General features: G+C 41.5%; 1 protein-coding gene across 2 annotated transcripts in view; it reads right to left on the bottom strand.

Annotated features, from left to right (window-relative positions):
• The window catches only part of ARMH3 (armadillo like helical domain containing 3), a 151,548-nt gene that overhangs the window by 79,917 nt on the left and 54,786 nt on the right, over positions 1–16,845 (bottom strand). For both annotated transcript variants that reach the window (XM_070432442.1, XM_070432443.1), the window contains exon 20: positions 10,811–10,899. In XM_070432442.1, coding sequence (XP_070288543.1) covers positions 10,811–10,899 — 89 coding nt within the window. The remainder of the gene's footprint in view (positions 1–10,810; positions 10,900–16,845) is intronic.

The raw sequence follows: 16,845 nt of genomic DNA, 5'->3' as shown, positions 1-16,845 counted from the left end.
ATGTGCACTGATGGCTGACTGCTGGTTTTGATTCTAGGGGTGCAAAGTGGTGGGCAGCATTGTTTTGCACCTCCCCCATTGTTGCAAGCCCTTCCCCCTCCAGATATGTGACTTCCAGGAGATTAAAGAGTCAGTACTCCTTTTTCCCTTGCCTTCATTTTTCACATTTCCCCTTTAGAAAACTAGACATTGCCCTGGCAGGTATGCTCAGTGGTTAGAGTGTCGGCCCAAGCACCGAAGGGACATAGGTTTGCTCTCCAGTCAAGGGCATGTATCTGGATTGCAAGTTCACTCCCCACCTTGGTTGGGGCATGTGCAAGAAGCAACCAATCGATGTGTTTCTCTCACATCGATATCTCTCTTTCTCTCTCGTCCGCTCCCTCCCACCCTTCCACTCTCTATTAAAAAGAAAAAAATCAATGGAAAAAAATATATCCTCAGGTGAGGATTAACAGAAAACTGGACATTAAAGACTAGCATACTAAAAAAAACAACTGCAAAAACAGGGAAAATTAAAAAGTGACTGTGTATGCCCAAGGAAAGGCTCAGAAGAGACCTAAGAAGACATTCAGTTTAGAGCTCAAGCTGATCCTCAACACAGACAGCCTACAACAATAAAACAACAAAACAATAATAAAGTCAGCAAACGCTGAGGAAGGGACAGAATCTGATTTCTTGCACCTTGAGGACATTATGTTAAGTGAAATAAGCCTCACAAAAAGACAAATACTGTATGATTCCACTTATGGGGTACTAGAAAGAAGACTGGTGGTTGCCAAGGGTTGGGGGAAGGAAGGAATAGAGCAGTGATGGCGAACCTATGACACGCGTGTCAGAGGTGACACGCGAACTCATTTTTTTGGTTGATTTTTCTTTGTTAAATGGCATTTAAATATATAAAATAAATATCAAAAATATAAGTCTTTGTTCTACTATGGTTGCAAATATCAAAAAATTTCTATATGTGACACGGCACCAGAGTTAAGTTAGGGTTTTTCAAAATGCTGACATGCCGAGCTCAAAAGGTTCACCATCACTGGAATAGAGAGTCATTGTTTAATAGGTACAGAGTTTTAGTTTTACAAGATGAAAGGAGTTATGGGAAAAGATGGTGGTGATGGCTACAAAACCATGTGAGTATATTTAATACCACTGGACTGTATACTTTAAAAATGACTACAATGGTAAATTTTATCTTTTGTGTATTTTATAAAAAAAGGTCAGTATATCAACAGGCTGTACTGCCTAATCTAGATGAACTGGAAAAAATAACAAATCCTTTCTTTAAATGGAAGTTAGGTTCTATTTTACCATTTTCCTTGTTTTTGAAGTGTATCTACTAAAAGAGAAAATATGGTTCTCATCTACCTCCAATTTCCCAATTACTTGGAACACTGCAATTCTCACAGTTACCACTCACCGTCTTCTTTCTCATGAAAATGAGCTTTTATGTGAAAGTTTCCATATGGAGCATGCAGGATCCCATATATGTACCTCATTCCTGTGTAGCTACCTCTAACTAAACATGCTCAGAAGCCAACACTGCCCAACTGAGAGATAGCCAAAATCACTTTTTAAGAAATCTAACAGTCAATGAGACCATGTGTCTGAAGTAGATCCAAAAACTTTACTTTCTGCCAAAATGAATGAAAACCAATAATAGACCTGTCCTGCTCTCTGAGCCAGAAAACGAAGATACCAATGAAACCAAATGATATGTTCCTTTAGAACAGGGGTGGGGACATCAGAATTACAACTAAAATATAGAACAACCATCATTCAGAACTGCCTGAAATCTGGCTGAATGGAAATCCTACAACTAGAGAAGTAAAGAAAGTACACTGGGACTGGTAGGAGGGGGGAGGCATAGAACGGGCTGGTCTGACACCCACGTGTGGCATTTTTTTTCAATCAGGTTGGACATCTTGGCTGCAGAGGCCTCCTGTGAGAAGCAAGGGGTCCCAGCCCCACATCAGACCCCTACCCCAGGATTCCAGAGCTGGGAAGAGAAACCCCTGTAATTTCAGGCTATAAAAACCAGTGGGGCCGAAACCAGTTTGGCTCAGTGGATAGAGCGTCGGCCTGCGGACTGAAGGGTCCCAGGTTCGATTCCAGTCAGGGGCATGTACCTGGGTTGCTGGCACATCCCCAGTAGGAGATGTGCAGGAGGCAGCTGATCGATGTTTCTCTCTCATCGATGTTTCTAACTCTCTATCTCTCTCCCTTCCTCTCTGTAAAAAATCAATAAAATATATTAAAAAAAAAAAAAAAAAAACAGTGGGGATTATGGCTGAGTGACATGGAGGCTGCTGGAATCCCAGGCAGTTCTTACAGGGTACTGCTTCCTCTGAGCTCCAGTGCCCAGCAGCAGCTTTGGGGATCCAGGGACAAACAGGGAGGAACTGGATTGTCTGGCATCAGGAAAGGAACTCGGGGACGGCTTTGTCCAAGACAGGGCATTGTTCCTGTGCTGGGATCTCCCCTGCCGCAGAACTGACTGGCTCCCAATCAGAAGAGCAAAAAGAAAAAAGAATCCAAAAATATGAAAGAAATGGACTTACAAGTCCAGAAAGCACAGAAAGTCCCAAACAAGAGGAACTCAAAAAGGCCCACACCAAGACACATCATAATTAAAATGCCAAGGGTTAAGGACAAAGAGAGAATCTTAAAAGCAGCAAGAGAAAAGCAGTTGGTTACCTACAAGAAAGTGCCCATATGACTGTCAGCTGATTTCTCAACAGAAACTTTGCAGGCCAGAAGGGAGTGGCAAGGAATATTCAAAGTAATGAACAGCAAGAACCTACAACCAAGATTACTCTACTCAGCAAAGCTATCATTTAGACTTGAAGGTCATATAAAGAGCTACACAGACAAGAAAAAGCTGAAAGAGTTCATTACCACCAAACTAGTTTTACATGAAATGTTGAAAGATATTCTTTAAGAAGAGGAAGAAAGCCAAAACCGGTTTGGCTTGGTGGATAGAGCGTCGGTCTGCGGACCGAAAGGTCCCAGGTTCGATTCCGGTCAAGGGCATGTACCTTGGTTGCAGGCATATCCCCAGTAGGAGAAGTGCAGGAGGCAGCTGATCGATGTTTCTCTCTCATCGATGTTTCTAACTCTCTATCTCTCTCCATTCCTCTCTGTAAAAAATCAGTAAAATATATTAAAAAAAAAAATTGAATCTAAAAATCAAAATAAACAAGGAATCTAATTAACAAAATAAACTAATGAATAAAATAGAATTAGAGGCATGGAAACATGGATCAGACTGACGAATCTTGAGGGGGGGGGGGAGGGAAGAGATTAACCAAAGATCTTATCTATATATATAAAAGCCTAAGCGACCATTATGACCGAATCTATATATATAAAAGCCTAAGCGACCATTATGACCGAATGACCGGTCAACCGGTCACTATAACATGCACTGACCACCAGAGGTTAGACGCTCAACGCCCCCTGGTGGTCAGTGCACTCTCACAGCCAACCTCCCATGGTCCCTCCCCCCGGCCAGCCAGCCAGTCCCAATCAGCCCCGATCAGGACTGGGCAAGATGACCCTGATCACTGGCCAGGCCAAGGGACCCCACCTGTGCACAAATTCATGCACCGGGCCTCTAGTCCCATATAATAAAAGTGTAGTATGCAAATTGTTCCCTCAACCAGAGTCTTCCGGGAGTTCGACCAGGGGGTGGGCCGGCCGGGGGAAGGGAGGGAGGCCCGGGCACTGGCAGGTGGCTGGGGGAAGGGAGGGAGTACCCGGCCAGCAGCCGGCAGCCTCTAGGGACCCTACTAGTGCACGAATTTTGTGCACTGGGCCTCTAGTATGCATTTCCTATGGACATAGACAATAGGGTGGTGAAGGAACAGGGCGGAAAGCAAGTAGAGGGGGGACAATAAGAGGAAGGGGGACATCTGTAATACTCAACAATAAAGACTTAAAAAAAATAATAAAGAACAGGGGTGGGGAACCTTTTGCTGCCAAGGGCCATTTGGATATTTATAAAATCATTCACTTAATTTAGGTAATTTAGGTAATTTGTTACTATAAAAAAGCTCCTAGATTTATTGAATTTTGAGTCCTACCTGCGGTTGCCTTGACAGGGCCAGACCAACCCGCCTTATACAACAAGGGCCTTATACAACCCGCGAGCCAGATGTTCCCTACCCCTGCATTAAAAGTAGGATAGGCACATCCACAAAAGCATAGCTACTCCTTCCTCTGCCTCTTTAAGTGACAAGACACTAATGGGCCTCTGGTTAGGAAGTGACTTCATGTGCAGAGAAAAGAACAGAGATTGCTCACTCTTTTAGTGGTTTTTAGGTGGGAATCTTTTTCTCCTTATAACAGGCTAAACCTGTTAGAAATTCTTATCTTTTTCTTCTGCCAAGTTTCTGAAGAGATGAAAGAAAGATTCAAAATAGTGTAAATTTTGGATTTAGTCAAATGTGGTGATTTGAAGAGGATAAAAAGAGTTTCCTGGCATTCTTTTCCAGTCCTGGGGCTTTCTATACTGCTATACAGAATTATATAACAAAACTATGGAAACAGATAAATATACTCTAATGGCCTATATTAGAACACTCTAACCTTGAGAACTGATTATCAACAGAAGATAAAAGCCTCCATCTTTTTGCACATGAAAGCTAGGACTGTTGAGGTTATTTTTTCCATTTATTTATTTTTTTTGTGATAGTAGAGGGGAGGGAGAAGGAGGAGAGAGAAGGAGGGAGAGAGGAAGAGAGAGAGAGAGAAAAACATCGATTGGTTGCCTCCTGCCTGAGCCAGACCAGGGTCAGGGATCAAGTCTGCAAACGAGGTATGTGCCCTTGACTGGGAATCGAACCTGAGACCCTTTGGTCCACAGGCCAACACTAACCACTGAGCAACAGGCTGGGGCACAGAGCAGTCTTAATTAAGTACATCAAGCCTAGCATACATCTTGTAATATATTCCCCTAAATCATAGATAATTGGGGGTAAAGAGGAAGAACAATTTAAAAAGCAATTTAAAAAACAAAATAGTAATAGCAGCTACCAAAATTCATCTTCCCATCTACTCTAGCTATTTACTGCTATGTTCTTTCCCACCTAGATATTCTCTTCAAAACTAAAAGAAGCAATAATGTAGTTATATAAGATGTCACTATTAGAAGAAGCTGGGTAAAGGACACAAAAATTTTCTGTACTATTTTTGCAACTTCCTGTGAGTTATAATTATATCAATAGTAAAAGTTTTTAGCCGAAGCCGGTTTGGCTCGGTGGATAGAGCGTCGGCCTGTGGACTGAAGGGTCCCGGGTTCGATTCCGGTCAAAGGGCATGTACCTTGGTTGCGGGCATATCCCCAGTGGGAGATGTGCGGGAGGCGGCTGGTCGATGTTTCTCTCTCGTCGATGTTTCTAGCTCTCTATCTCTCTCCCTTCCTCTCTGTAAAAAATCAATAAAATATATTTAAAAAAAAAAAAAAAGTTTTTAAACTAAACTAAAAGAAGTAGACAGTTAAAAGTTTCCCAAAGGATAATTTCCCAAAATCAGGAGGGGCTACCAAACAGTCAAAATTATACTATACAAGAACTACCAGATAAATCTATGGCTCCAGTTATTTTTTCTCTTGAAAATGTTCAGTTCCATATTAACAACAGTATAACAACAAAAGGCTCTCGATTTCCAGTCTCAAGGTATACCTAAATCATGAAGTCATAGGCTTCTGCCAGTGATGAGAAAGCTAGCTAGACACTCTAGGTTTTTCATTTTCCCAGTAGGTACCTGAAAGGTCAGGCAATGTACAATTTCTCTCTTTTTCACAAAGCTGTGAATGCTTTGGATGCTATTTAGCACAATGGAGCTAGACAGATTGTTTTGGGGGCTTTGGAGGCCTTTCTTCCTGCTGGGAGGCAAATGTTGCCTAGTGATCACATCTGAGCAAAGAAGTCAGGAACGCTAAATTCTAATCTGTTTAGTATCTGGTTCCATGATCCTTAGTAAGTCACTTCCCTTCTATACCTCCACGCCCTTCCCCAACAAATGGCGATAAAAATAATGACTTATCACCCAGGAATGAGCAGGGCGAAAGAGTAAGAAGGACTGTGATCCCTAGATAAACATCGAATATAAAATGACAGTATAAATCTGCCTTTATAGCAACCCATGTTTTTAGACTGTGGAAAGCTGCATTATTTAAATGCAAGCTGCCTCCCTAATGCCACTTCTGCCTGAAGTGGTAGTAAAATAAGCTGACTCCATGGAGCTCTGTTCAAAGATTTCCCTTTCCAGCAACTACATGCTTCTCTCTAAACATTCTACTCATTCTTTAGTTAATGGCTTAGAAACCATCAGTTTCCATTTTTACTTGGTAAAAAGCAATCCATGTATCTGTAGGTAAGGAAGAATGAGACAAGAAAAGAAAAATTACTCACCACTCCCTTTCACATCAATAACTAAAATTAAAAGGTAATGGCCTGGCCAGTGTGGTTCAATGATTGAGCATCAACCCATGCACCAGGAGGTCCCAGGTTCTATTCTCAGTCAGGGCACATGCCAGGGTTGTGGGTTTGATCCCCAGTAGGGAACATACAGGAGGCAGCAGATTGATAGTTCTCTCGCATCACTGATGTTTCTATTTCTCTCTCCCTCTCCCATCCTCTCTCTGAAATCAATAAAAACATTTTTTTTAAAAAAGGTGATGAAGTCAGCTCAACAGAAACATGACAACAAACATCCTGCTGGGTTCTATTATTGTTGTTAGTTCTAAGACCCAAACACAACACTGTGCTGCTTTAAGAAAATATTAATTCATCATTAATGGAAATTCTAATATTCATTCATTTATTCTTTCAAAATTTTACTGAGCCCCTATCATAACCCAAGTAGTGTACTGGGGATGAAATAATGATTAAAACATAGACCTCCAGAAACTTTTTAAAGAGGATAGATATTTAAACAATTCATTGTTCAGACATTTGCAAACATAGCAAAACAATGTGATGTGCTAAAATAGAAGCTCCAAGTGCCATAGGATGACACAGGAAATACAACATAGTGACCAACATGGCCTTTAGCCTCAAGAAGTTCAGAGATGAGCCCTGGTCAGTGAGGCTCAGCTTGTTGGAGCATCATCCAGTACATCAAAAAGGTGGTGTGTTCCATACCCGGTCAGGGCACATACCCAGATTGCAAGTTCGATCCCTAGTCAGGGGGTAGAGGGAAGGCGGTGGAGGGCCAAGTGCAGGAGGCAACCAATTGATACTTCTCTCTCATAATGATGTTTTCTCTCTCTCTCTCTCTCAATTTTTTAAATAGATATTTTTATTGATTTCAGAGAGGAAGGAAGAAGGAGAGAGAGATAGAAACATCAATGATGAAAAAGAATCATCGATCGGCTGCCTCCTGCACACCCCACACTGGGGATCAAGCCTGCAACCTGGGCATGTGCCCTGACCAGGAATCGAACTGTGACCCTGGTTCTTAGGTCAACACTCAACTGCTGAGCCACGTGGGTCAGGCTCAAGTCAATTTTTTAAAACGTTTAAACAGAAGTTCAGAGAGGAAACTGCTAAACTAAAGTTCCCAGGAAGAATGCAGTATGATCGGCAAATACAGAAAAAATATTTAACCAGAGACTAAGATGTTCTGTGAAAACAATTAATTTGGAGTCCACGGAACCTAAAATTAATATAGGGATTCTTAACATGGAATCATGGAGGGACTCTCAGAGGGTCCATGAACTCCCTGAAATTACATCTGAAATTATAATATGTATGTGCAAACAGATATATTTTTGGACACAAAGATCATATCTTTCATTACATTCTCAAAGGTAAAGAACTATTTCACTAGGATCTTATCCTAAAAACCACTTTTCTATCTGTATCAGAGGAGAGTTTCAAGGCCTAAGGTTTTACTCAAAATAGGAGGTCTGGATAGCCTAGGTGTCAGAGAAGAGTTTCTGAACTTTCCATAACTTGGTGAAAAATAGTGATTGCTGAAAAGAGAGCAATGAGAGAGTCCTTTCCATAGTCTAGTTGAAGTCAGCTTAAATATATTTGCCCACATACTCAGATGCCATGGTGACAGGCATCATATAAATAGACAGTGGCAGCAGGGAGTAGGTCATGGCTTGTAGTCAACAGATCAGCAGAATTAAACCCTCAACTAACACAGCTGACTTGTCCTTGTCCATGAGACAAAGCCTGGGAATTCCATATAAGAATTTAGAGGGGGACCTTTGGCTATCTCCCCAATAACAAAAAGCTACAATAGCCAACAACATAGAAATAAAAATCACTCAAAGTGCAGGTATATTAAACAACCACATTCCAAATGACAAAAGGCATTTGGATCCTAGCTGACTGCTTCTTAGATACCCAGGGACTTCTGTATGTCTAATCTGATGCCACATATGCCTTACCTGTCTTATTTATAAATAAAATGTAATTAAAGTTTGCAGCACATGTATGGACAAGTATCTATACATGTAAGCATATTTGCCATGATGAGTTTCAACAGCTCCCTCAAATCCATAAGTCTAGAAGGCAAAGAAAGAGTGAAAACATGGGCATACCATTACAGAGTGGGTGGATCCTCTAGTCACATTTGTATTCACTGATTGCAATATTACACATTATTATGGGCTCTGATGCATCACATGTAGTGTGATATTTTGCAGTTTTCCTTAACACCTGCTGCTCTACATCTCACTGTATACTCCATGTACGAACACATGGAGTCAGGGTTCCAGGAGGGCTCTTTCAGTCTATCATGGAAAAGAAGCTAACCCCACTTGGCAGAGAGCTCTAGCACAAATGCCTATGCTTTAGAAGCAAGCAGTTATCCAGATCTCACTAATGACACTCATATACCTCCTCTAAATTTATCCAGGGCGTTAGGATGTCAATCAATCAGTTCTGAGATAGCACATAATTATAAACAGAGCTGACATCACAGAAGTACTCAAAGACATCAAGTCAACTGACCAACATCAGAATGGTCTCCTGACCCACAATTTCCTAGCCAGATGGGGAAATGGAAGAGTCAGAAAAGATAAATATAAAAGACATTTTTAAATTTCTTTAAAAGATAATTGCCTCTTTAAACAAAAATGATGGCAATGAATTGTGGAGTTTATAACCTAGGTAAAAGTAAAATGTATGACAACAATAGCACAAAGGGCAAGATATAAGGTAGAGGTAGGAGAACAATGGGAAGCCCAGGGCCACAGAGAACAGGAGAAGGCAATGTGGAAAAGGCAATGTGAAGAGTGCAGTGAGGAAGAAGACAACAGATGATGAGGATGGGAGAGAAATCCAGAGAAATCCCAGGGCCAGAGATATGATGGCTAGGATAGAGAGGAAAGAAAACAGAGTAACAGAAAATAAAACCAGAAGAGAATCAAAAGCAAGCAAAAACAACTACTACCACCAAACTTCAGTTACAATGTATAACTTCATATCAGTTACATACATAAGCCATTTGTACCTGTTATAAGTCCTATAACTGTACCAACAGACTTGCATCATTTTTGTATTTCTCTCTAATCCTAAATTTTAGAGCCTAACAATCATATAGCTAATATTCATAGGCAAACATAGTAGTCCTTTATATTAAAAAAACTGTTCCTAAGAAATTCTACTAACTTTAGTTATTTCAATCTCTTTTGATCTCTCCTTAGCTCTTCTGTCTTTCAGACATCTCCTCAGTCTGAAACTCTCACAAAATGCTACTATTGCCATTTAGTGTTATTCTCCTACTCCCCCTTCACCACGATAGGCATTAACTGAAAAGATCTTGCTAATCCATTAATTAAAAATCTCTACTTCCCATTATGGATGACTAAATTTAGAAAGCCAAACTGGATTGGGAGGAAACAAGTCACAAGTGAAATGAATTCAATAGAAGGGGCAAGATTACTGACCCTTTTCTTCTTTTCTTAAAAAGCCTCTGACACTAACACACCCTCCACTGCTGAGACTACAGAGAAACTCTCCCAGGGTGGGGTAACCATTCATCACTATTAATTATCTGGAGAAGACTTTATTGTACCATCAGGTCAGAAAGCCACAGGACCTATCAGCAAATGAATGAATGCCTCAGGGAATATGTCTCTCCTCTGCTTTCCTGTAAGCTCTATTTAAATTGCACCAAAGAAAGGGGTGGCAAGCCAGCATTAATTGTACCCTTAGAGAAGAGCCACTTACCGCCTGCAGGCATGGCAGTGACTTTACTGGGCTACCAAAAGGATACAAAGACAAAAGTAAACACTGTAATTTGTTGTTTTTGTCTCTGGCACAGGGGGAGTGGTACAACTGACACTGTCTGTAAACAGTAATAATACCAGATGTAACACAAAGAACAGGATTCCCCCATCTCTCCACCCCCTCTGCACCCCCTCTCCCTGTGACATTCCTCCTGAGATTACTCATCTTGAAGAAACACACAGAAGCCTCCCTATAGTCCATATGCTCCTACCAAACAGAATTGAGGAAGAACCCAAGTTTGTACTGACTACTCTCTCTTACTCAAAGGATGAAGCATTGGAACTCAATAAATATTCAACTGTTTCTAACAGCTGACCAAAAAAAAAAAAAAAGAAAGAAAAAAAACCACAGGGAGGAGAGGGAACAAGAGAATATGGAATAGATATGTGACATGCTCAGGTCTGGATTAGAACAAGGCTGAAATGACAAAAAATATAAATGAAAATAGAAGCATCCTAAACAAACTAAAAAGTTTTTTTAAAAAATCATCTTGTGCTCCAGCCTAAGAGCTCGTAAAAGATATAGGAAAAGAGGAGGAATTAAAAACATAAAATTACCTGACCAGAGTTCCCGCCAGGTGTAATGCAGGCGTACTCTACACTTCTTCTGGTAACAAAGTAGCTTATGTACTACCTGAATGCAGCGTCTGTAACAGAGAAAGAGAAAAACTAGGATAAGCCTAAGAATATGGCGCAACTCACCAAAGATACCCTTTCTTTAGGGAGGCAACTTTGCTAAGGCCACTAAAGATGCTGGATATGAATCTGTACACATGCAAAAGAAAGGAATGCCTACCTGCAGCCTTCCAGTGAATAAAACACGCCCCTCTGCCCCCTCCCCACATACACACTGCTTGCAATAATTCAAGTATCTTCAAGAGTAATATTAAAAATATTTTGCAAACCATAGAGAAATATAAATATAAATCAATATATACGTTAAAAAATTTTAGTTCCTTTATTCTCTAAATAAACTATATCAAAGATACTTACCAAGAGATAAAAATTATAATGTAAATCATCCTAATAGTTTCCAAATCATTTGTTCAACTTTGGAAATTGTGGTATGATCTCTACTGTATGATGTAGTTGTCACTAGCTACAGGATGCCCTTACTTGAGCCATGATTTAACTTAGGAATATACAAACTCTCCTATCAATTTCCCCATTAAATTGATAGTCATTAGGTACCTGGTGCTGAAAGCTTTGTTGCAGCCAGCAAGGGTGGCTGGATGCTGCCTGTGCATGACCACCCATGCACGGTACATTCCAAGATGCCAGCACTTCTCACATGGCCTGGTTGGAGACAGCCTGCCTGCACCTGGCTCTTTTGAGAATGCCTTCTCAACACTGAGCCACTGTGGAGCAGCAGTGAGATATAAACTATGTCCCCCACCCCTGCTGCAACCACATTCTGGTTAAAGGCTATTGATATCCACTCCTGCACTGTTCCTGCCTCTGCAGCTACCCAACACATGACATCATTAGCCTTGTGGTCTCAACTTACACTATTTACCAAGCAGAATAAAAATTTTAACACTGCTACTACCTTAAAATTATATATTGGCTGAATGACTCCAAATTTCTTTCATGCATGTGTCAACACAAGTGTCAACACAAGACACTTCCAATTTAACCTGAAGTATTCTTGTGAGGTCCGCTGAAGTCTCTACTTTCTTCTGGTGCCTACCCACAGATTTGGGGCTCTCTGACTTGGTATGAGTCCAAGTTTTCCATAAAGAGTAACTTAAAGGAGAGTTTATTCCTCAGAGACTATTTCCCCTCAGTCCCAAATCAGTGGAGATGGCAGCAAGAATCAAGGATTACAGCCAGGAGTGGAAACGGGTTGGGTTTTCCCATCTCTTTCTTTCTCGCTTCTTTTCTTTCTACCTTCCTTCCTCCTTCCTTCCCTCCCTCTCTCCCTTCTGACCTTCCTTTCTCTCTCTCTCTTTCCCTCCCTCTCTCTCTCTCTCTCTCTCTCTCTCTCGCTCTCGCTCTCTCTCTCTCTTTCTCTGTATAAGCGCCTTCTTCCATTATTATTTTACCTATAGCATTTATATACAGATGTGAAATTATTTCGTTTCTGACCCAGATCTGGTTTTGAGTATTAAGTCTTTCTACACTCCATATTTCTTCATATCTCACCAGGAGGATTATAAACTTATCTGAAATGGTAGAAATTCATTTTGCTTTCAACTTCTCATTCTGCTGTATGCTGCTGAAAAGCTTTACATAATAATAAGTAGAGCAACAACCTGGCCTGATGCCCAGCTGGGAGCAGATAAGTTTACCTAAAAAGGACTTGATGCTCCAAATGGCAAAAACTGGAAAGAGCATTGGAAGAGAGGGAGGAAGATCTGAAAATATGCCCATAGGCAATAATGAAGAAAGTGAATTCAGCCTGAGACTGGGACCTTCTGCCCAGCCTCTGTCAGCTTGATGCCTCATTATCTTCTCCATCTTCCCTAACCTTAGGACATTAAATTAGGGAGCAGATGGAAAAAAGCAACTGAGAAAGCAAGAGAATATAGAAAAAGTTAGGAACTAGAAGGTTGGGAGGGGTCTAAAGTATTTAGTGTAGACCAGGTTCATTGACTGGGATATAAAGGTTTGGGTAGACAGATACATACCTGTAACTCTGTACTGAACACACAATATTATTATGTCATCCCCATCTTCAATTGTTCCCCATCATCCACTTAATCTCAGGAAAAGTTTTTACTACTCTCCTATCCTACCTTCATGCACCCTATACTCCAATCATCCTGCCTTACTTTCGATTCTCCAAACATGCCACATTTCCAAGCCCTTGAACATATTGGTCCCCTGCTTGGTATGTCCCTCTCCCACTACCTCACATAGAAAACTCCTACTGTTTCTTTATGACTCAGGTCAAATGCAACAACCTTGGGATATCTTTTCTGATACCCCGGTCAGCATTAGTCACTCTCTGTTACTTATCACAGTATTGGTTAAGAGCACAGCCTCTGAGGTCACAGAGACTTGCGTTTGAATCTTAGTGATACAACTTAACTAGGTGTGCAACTATGATAGCCAGCCTGCAAGATGGCCCCAGTGGTCCCCACCTCCTGACATTCACATCTTTGTTTAGTCCTTTCCCACATTGTATCAGGGTGGGTCTGTGTGCCCAACAGAAATGGTATGTCATTTGAGATTGGGTTATAAAAGACACTATGGCTTCCATTCTAGGTCTTGGTCTCTCTCTCTCTCTCTCTCTCTCGGATTACTTGCTTTGGGGGAGGCCAGCTGCCATGTCAAACAAGCCTATGGAGAGGCCCAAGTGGCTTGCCAACAACCACGTGAGCTTGGACACACATTCTCTAGCCTAGTACTGCCTTAGATGCCTGCAGCCCCACCTAACACTGTGATTGCAGCCTTGTGAGAACCCCTATGCCAACACTATCCAGCTAAACTGCTCCTATATTCCTTAACCACAGAAACTGAGATAATACGTGTTTGTTTTAAACCACTAGGTTTTGCGATAGTTTGTTACATAGCAACAGATAACTAATACACCTGAGAAGGAATGGCAACAGCCTAGAATTTATAGTAAGAAAATTTGGGATCAAGTCTAGGCAATGGTGCTTAATAACAGAATAAACCTAGGCAAAGCATTTCCAAATCCTGAGTTTCCTTACTTGGAAAACAAGAAAACTGAGGCTATAATAATATACTACAAACTAAATAGCATATCCTAAAAGTAGAGCATAAGATAATCAAGCTAGAAATAAAGTCTCTAGCAAAAACAATCTGATCCCTAAGGTAATGAGGTTCAGAGATTCCATCTAAAATAAGCAGAGCCCAGCCGCAGTGGCTCAATGGTTGAGCATCAACCTATGAACCAAGACCTCTCGGTTCGATTCCCAGTCAGGACACATGCCCAGGTTGTGGGCTTGATCCCCAGTAGGGGTCGTGCAGGAGGCAGCTGATCAATGATTCTCTCTCATCACTGATGTTTCTATCTCTCTCTCCCTCTCCTTTCCTCTCTGAAGTCAATAAAAATGTTAAAAAAAATAAAATAAGCAAAAAACTCATCAGATACAGGTTCTTTAAAAAAAAAAAGCCTTTCATCATCTTTGAATTAAAATAAAGGATCAGGCTAATTCTAAACACCCAAAAGATATGGAAAAAATGCAAACTATAGCCTACTTACCTAAAAGTAAAATTTGTATCATTATTTCAGACTTAGGACACTAAGACTATCTAGCTTACAAGCAGTCTAAAAAGCTGGAGGTCTACTCTGTTCCAAGCAAAATCTTTTATATTCCCTAGATCACAGGCCTGGCATTAGAATGAGGTACACTGAGCCTCCTTTCTGCACACCAAACTGCTCTCTCTTGCTCAAAAAAATGGAGGTACCAATTGTGTTGTCAGATGCTTTTTAAGGAAAAAAGATAATATACATATTTGGCATAGCAGTTCTTGGGCATTAAAGATAGAAAGACAGCCCTGGTCGAACTGCTCAGTTGGTTAGAGCATTGAACCTGTATTCCAAGGTTGCAGGTTCAATTCCCAGTCAGGGCCCATACAAGAATCAACCAATGATAAATATCAAAAAAGAAAAAAGAATCAACCAATGAATGCATAAATAAGTGGAACAACAAATCAATGTTTCTCTCTCTCTCTCTCTCTCTAAAATCAATGAATAAAAAATTTTTTAAAACTAGGCATTTCTCTCTCTCCCCCTTTCTCTCTCTCTCCCTCTTCCTCTTTCTCTCTAAAATCAATAAACAAAATTAAAACAAAAAATAAAGCAGAAACAGCAGAGAAAGAAAGACTTAAGGCTTAAACTTTACTAAAGTATTTTCAATTGCCTCTAGTTATACTGATTGTTAAGAATTGTGAGAGCCCTAACTAGTTTGGCTGAGTGATTAAAGCATCGATCCACAGACAGAAGGGTCTTGGATTTGATTCCAAGTCAAGGGCGCACGTACCTGGGTTGCACATTCAAGCCTCAGCCTGGTCAGGGTGCGTTCGAGAGGCAACCAATCAATGTGTCTCTCTCACATCTCTCTCTCTCTCTCTCTCTCTCCCTCCCCCTCTCCCTCCCTTTCTTCCTCCCTCCTCCTCCCTCCCTTCCATTCTCTAAAAAAAATTAATCCTCAGATGAGAATTAAAAAACAATAAAAAAATAATTGTGAGAGACAATCAGAGCTCCTCAGGAGGCAGGAATCTCCTAGCTGGGCCAGTATATACATAATCTATCTAGTTAACATAGTTCTGGGCAGGCTGCTAGGACAATGTAAGCTAAAAAGGGACCAGAAGCTCTATCTCTCTGGCCTTTCTCTACCTCCTAACTGTTGCTGACCACTTTGATGCCAAAGGCCAGGGATGACTAAGAGGTCCAATGGAATTCCATATCTTTGGATTAAAACAGCCACCCACGATCACTGCTTCAATGCATCAGCCCTATTCCTCATGCAATGTGCCTACAAGTGATAATGAAGATATGTACAGAATCCAAATTGTGGTTATACTTTTTCCCCCTTCTGGAAAGATGTATATTATAAATCCAGGCCGTAAAATGCTCCCCGACACTTCTCCACACACAAATTTGTTTTTCCTGAAGTACACACAGAAATTTTGTGACTACAAATGTTCTATCAATCAACTATAAAATAGATTTGCACACATTAAATAAACCACGGTCTCACTCATTTGTGGAATATGATGAACAACACAAACTGATGAACAAGAATAGATCCAGAGACACAGAAGCATCAAACCTTAGAGCAGCGGTTCTCAACCTGTGGGTCGCGACCCCTTTGGCGGTCGAACGAAGACCATCCTGCATATCAGATATTTACATTACGATTCATAACAGTAGCAACATTACAGTTATGAAGTAGCAACGAAAATAATTTTATGGTTGGGTCACAACATGAGGAACTGTATTTAAAGGGCCAGAAGGTTGAGAACCACTGCCTTAGAGGAAGGGCAGGAGAGTGTGTGGGGGGTGGGGGGGGCGGGGTAAGAGATCAACCAAAGGATGTGTATGTATGCATACAGCATAAACCAATGGACACAGAAATAATAGTAGAGGAGAGATCGAAGATGGCGGCATAGGTAAACACCGGAGATTGCCGCCGTAAACAACCACTTCAAAAATACAACTAAAAGTCGGAACGGACATCAACCAGAACCACAGGAAGGCTGGCTGAGGAGAGACTCTTCAACTAGAAGCAAAAACAACAGCATTCCGACGCTCAGAGGAGGCGTAGTGTGGAAAATTTAAAGGTACGGTGGTGCGGTGGTGAGGTGGTGCGCGCGCAAAGCGGGCTGGCGGATGAGGGCGCAGTTGTCGTTTTCAATCAGGAGTGAGTCTCAGACTCTGAGCTACAGATCCGGGCGAGTCTCTAGGGACCCAGACTCAAACGGGAGAAGCGGGACTGTCTGGCTACGGCCCCTCCGAGGTTTGCAGCGGCTGCTGGGACAGAGAGGCAGAGCCCCTGGGGACGGACTGAGAGCAGCCATAGCTGCTCCCTCCCCCCGCCCTGTTGATCCCGCCCCGCCCAGGCCCTGCGCAGAGCCATTTGCCAATCGCCTCAGGCAAAGGCTGGATTAGCGCCTCC

This window comes from Myotis yumanensis, unplaced genomic scaffold (genome assembly GCF_028538775.1).
Source record: "Myotis yumanensis isolate MYYU_CA2020_CCGP unplaced genomic scaffold, mMyoYum1.0.hap1 SCAF_13, whole genome shotgun sequence".
NCBI classification, from domain to species: Eukaryota; Metazoa; Chordata; class Mammalia; order Chiroptera; family Vespertilionidae; genus Myotis; species Myotis yumanensis.
The sequence above is the reverse complement of the archived record's forward strand: the minus strand, read 5'-3'. Positions and strand labels throughout refer to the sequence as shown.